Source organism: Centroberyx affinis, unplaced genomic scaffold, assembly GCF_046629955.1.
Source record: "Centroberyx affinis isolate AG114_WGS23_722 - 3 ecotype Tasmania unplaced genomic scaffold, CSIRO-AGI_Caff_v1 ptg003633l_1, whole genome shotgun sequence".
In the NCBI taxonomy this organism is placed as follows: domain Eukaryota; kingdom Metazoa; phylum Chordata; class Actinopteri; order Beryciformes; family Berycidae; genus Centroberyx; species Centroberyx affinis.
The window spans coordinates 177,501-182,500 of record NW_027281543.1 but is presented as its reverse complement, the minus strand read 5'-3'; the positions used below and the strand labels follow the sequence as shown (position 1 = coordinate 182,500).

The window sequence follows — 5,000 nt, the reverse complement described above, 5'->3', positions numbered from 1 at the left end:
TGCAAGTCCCTGAAGAGCATGACGAATGAGCACTAGGATTATAAAAGTACATTAAAAGACACAGTGGAGACCAGAGTTTGGAGAATGTGTGTGTGTGTCTGTCTGTGTGTGTGTGTGTGTGTGTGTGTGTGTGTGTGTGTGTGTATTTTAGGAAATCGCATGCATGCTTACGTGCTTGTGTGCTTGTGTGCTTGTGCCCTGCTCCCACCTAACACACACATTTTATCCACAAAATGGCTGGAAAGGAACTGTGGGTCATGTTCACTCAACTAGAGAAAATGTCTTAAGATGTCCTCTCCTATTTTGTGTCTGTAAGCTATGCTATGCCCCTGTGAATCAGTTTCACTTGATCCTGCGTGAGCCAGAGGCTGCGCTCGCGTTGCATTCAGGGTGGCATGAACACAGAAGGACGGAGAGGGGAGAGATGATGTTGAGAGGTGGGTACATTTTAAATGTGGGAATTAATTCTATTGATCAGTGATACGACGCATGAATAAGTCAGTGAAAACAAGGGATCTCTGTTGAATGGGAGGAGATATCGAGGGAGACTGAGAAAAAAGAGAGTGAATGAGGAAGGGACAGGTGGACAGACCAGTGGAAGAGTTCCGTAGCCTTGCAGTGTGATGGACAGCGAATTAATTTTTGATCGCTGGCTGAGCGATCGTTTGGTTGGGCCTTGTGACTGATCATAGATTTATAACTCAGGAAAAGGATAGGAGCTTGATTTGTCCGTGCCACAGGCTTTCTTCCTGGATCCAGACAAAAGCAGAGCAGTTATTATGAGGCTTTTCAAACCCCTCCTCTCATTTCATTCTCACCTTCTTTTAAATTTGGATGTGACATGGAGTCACTGACCCTCCTCTGTGTGTGTGTGTGTGTGTGTGTGTGTGTGTGTGTGTGTGCAGTGGCGTAAGGTAGTTACGACGGGCCCCAGTGCACGCTATTATGACAGGCCCTAGTGCACGCTAGTTATGAAGCACACACACACACACACACACACACACACACACACACCATTAGGCGTATATATATTTTACCAACAATGTGTTGGATTTTACAGTTGAATGAGTTACTTAAACCGTGCCTGACGCCCGTTTGACCGTACGCACGAAAGGGTTATCTAATGCTAGGAATAGCCTACCTACTAGGCTATTAGCTATCTTACCATAATAATTTATAGGCTGGCTCTCCACCTGGTAATGACCATAATTTACCCAACTTGTAGCCTAGTAAGCCTACCATAATGTATGTATAACTTGTCTTGCAAATTATATCTAACACAATAGCCTAATGTTACGATTATTTAGGACTAACCTTATATCTAGCTTGCTATCCTAACGTTACCTGCTGCATGGTTGTTGACACCACTGAGGGCAGCGATGCTAATGCCAGCTGAACTGCTGCTTTGCTGCTAGGAGGGGGCAGGGGGTCGTCCGTGGGCTGGCCACTGTTCATAAAAAAGCCAAAGGAATCTAATTTAGGGAGCTTTGCTACCTTCTCCTGTTCTTTTCTCTTTTGTCTTTTCTTACTGCCGCTTTTATGTTTGAAAGGCATGACTGCTCGCTCGGCTTGCAGATGTGCTCAGCTTGTCAGTCTTGACGTTCAGATTTTGCGCCTAAACTAGCTATATCATATCGTCTCGTCACATGATCAAATAGAGACTTGACATTGGACAACAACATACATATTACCCAGCAATCATCATTGCATATCTGTATATGACAAAAATACGAAAGAAAATAAGAAATTATTCATTTAATTTAATAGTTTTTTATACCTTATTTATAGTTTTTATAGTTTATGTAGAATAAGCATATAATTTTGTTATAGATTGCTAATGACTATTTTACCAAAAAAAATGAAAACCATGGTGGAGATGGGTTTATATATAGCAAATGGTACCTTTTTGATTTAACAGGAACTCTTCTTTGAACACAGGTGTATTTCAGAGGTGACAATCTGAATCACTCAAAGGGCCCGTGCTCTGCCTAACACATTGTTGGAAGGCCCACTCTCTCTACGGGCCCACGGGCCCACGGGCCCCAGTGCAACCGCACTGCCTGCACTGTCTATATTTACACCCCTGTGTGTGTGTGTGTGTGTGTGTGTGTGTGTGTGTGTGTGTGTGTGTGTGTGTGTGTGCGTGTATCTCTCTCACTAGATAGTTTTAGCTCTCAGTATCAACAGCACAAATCTCTATAGATCTGTTCAGTGCAGATTCATTATGTTTAACAGTATAAATCAGAGTATTTGCTGTCCTAGAAGAGGGGAATTTAGTTTGGAGAGCTAGATTTAAGATTAAATACAAAGATAACATCCATTGACACAGAGCTAAAGGATCAAATCAAGGGAAAGATACTCCTCAACAAGGCAATGAAGGGCACAGTGCAAATTAGCAAATACAATCTATTTATCATTTATTTATTCGTTTAACTCCTGCATGTTGCTCAACTTAAAAGGTCAGAGGAAGAGGCAACATCAGTTTGGATCCATTTTGAGCGAGAGACAAAGAGAAGGAAGAGAAATAGACAAAGACTGGTGATTCGTGCTCAACTTTAAAGGTAGCGAGCTTGGAGGCCAGTGCTGAATATAGCCTACAGTTTACACAACAACCCAATCAGTGATGACAGACCCGACATAGGATCATGGAGGTACACTTACCTTTCCATGTTTGTGATATTGGGCTGCTCCAAATCCAGTGCTCCTGCAATTTAGAAAAAAACAATTAAAAAAAACTGAGCTTCACAATCTACTTTTCCATGTTTGTGGTTTTGGGCTGTTCCAAATCATTCTCTAGTTTTAACAGATCTATAATTTTAGCCAGGCCTGCCTGATATCTATTTCACAGAGTTGGCTCCTGGCAGTGGTTGTGATGGCGTAATATATTGAGACTAACACATCTGTCCTTTTGGCTGTAAGAAAACCCTAATGACCATATCTATGGTCAACACATCTGTGATTTTGGCCATGGTCACTCTATGTGCTTGTTTTGGCTGTAGTTCTAACTGGGCGTAATGGACTGGAGCAAACAAAGATACACACACAGACACTTACAGTCAGTTGCACACAGACATAGACAGAGGCTGAGATATACACACTGATGCATATACACACATCAAATGAACAAATGGAGGAGACATATTAAAGGCAGTCAAGAGAGATGCATCAGGGCTGAAAATATCAGCTCATTAACACTCAACTATCCTGTTGGCTGTGTATATGTGTGTGTGTGTGTGTGTGTGTGTGTGTGTGTGAGCGTGCATGCGCCACACGTGTGTCTGCTGCTGAGATCTACCGGCCATTACAGTAACAAGCAACTCTGCCCTCAGGTCAGCTGTCATTAGCTACACAAGAATGGCCAGCAATCACACTGCCAGACTCTCACACTGCCAGACTCTCTTCACTTGTGCATGTGTGTGTGTGTGTGTGTGTGTGTGTGTGTGTGTGTGTGTGTGTGTGTGTCTGAGAAAGAGAATCACAGGAATACTTAGAGACAGACACAGAAAAAACAGAGCGCTAGATATGTGTAAATAGACAGAGAGAGGCACAGAGAGGGAGGCAAACAGATTTGCTGATTTGTTTTTATCACAAATGGAATTGTTTTCATTCATTACAGTGGCCAAGCTAGGGTGATAATTATAACTGAAGCTAATTAAAGACTTAATTAGGCTTGATAAACAATTATGAATTGTTTATTGAATTGTTCTCACAATGCACAGTTGCAATTAAAAGTCTCTGAATTCATAAAGCTCTCCTGTTTATGTCCCTGTCCCTGCATCACTAACAACCATTTAACCATTTACACACACGGCAAAAAAGAGCGAGAGAGGGAGAGAGAGAGAGAGAGAGAGAGAGAGAGAGAGAGAGAGAGAGAGAGAGAGAGAGATTGTGCTTTGGACTCTGTTGCTTTGTGATAAGCAACATTATAAAAATCCCGGACATCTGTCCAATTGAGATTGCACTAGCATACTTGTCACTGTACACGTTTTCTATGGTTTTGTTCCTTTTCATGTGCCATCACTCCATGTGTGTGCTGTTGCATTGCACTTGGGCACCTGTTACTGCACAGAGATGCTGCACAGATTATGCATGTGTTAACTGAATGTGGTTTTGTCCTTTTTTTCCTAATGTTTGTAAAATATTTAATGGTTAATCAAAATTTGAATGAAAATCAATACAATGCAATATATTGTAATGCTATTAACAATAACCACATCTGATTAGTCTAATCTCAATATGTCTGAGCCATGGGATCCTTGAGTAGAACTCAACATAAATTCAAGACAGAGTGATCGCAGTGTGGGTGCTGCTACAGTTCCAATCTGTGGAGCCCCCAGAGGTTCCTCCAGGAATCCTATTCTTTTTGCAGTGTTTTTCATGAACATACTGTATATCATTAGTTTCCTGAGCACACATTCGCACAGGCAGACAGACCACATGTGTAAAACACTTTAGGCGTGACCTGCTCATTTCCACACTAGCTTGAGACATTAAATTGTATGCGTGTGTGTGTCTGTGTGCGCATATGTGTGTCTGTAACTATGGTTATGGTTCATAAAGATTCCTATTTATACCATAATTTCAACTGTGAAGAGGGATAACATGGCACTTGTCTCACAAATTGAGGATAAGCAAAAGAAAGAAGCATGGAAACACACACATTCATGCACATGCCCACACACACACACACACACACACACACACACATAATCACACAAACAATCACTGCCCATTCAGGCTTGTGGATATCAATTGTGCTCTTTCGGCAAACAGATTTATGCTGATGAGGTAAATTGAGGTCTGGATTAATTTAGCACTGGTATATCAGGCTGACAGATTGTGTATGCATTCAGTGTGCATGCGTAAGTGTGTGTGGGTGTGTGGGTGTGGATGTGGGTGTGAGTGCATTGGGGTATACAGTCGCATGAAGCAGAGGCGTTGTGAGGTGTGTGTAAGCAATGTAAATGAAACCTCTCATATTTGATTAAGTATTCAGCAGG

The 5,000-nt window shown here is 41.9% G+C and overlaps 1 protein-coding gene across 1 annotated transcript in view; it reads left to right on the top strand.

Moving 5' to 3' along the window:
* Positions 1-2,645: 2,645 nt before the first annotated feature.
* Positions 2,646-5,000, top strand: part of LOC139661855 (G patch domain-containing protein 8) — a 14,513-nt gene continuing 12,158 nt past the window's right edge. The window contains 1 exon segment of the mRNA XM_071540420.1: positions 2,646-2,651. Coding sequence (XP_071396521.1) covers positions 2,646-2,651 — 6 coding nt within the window.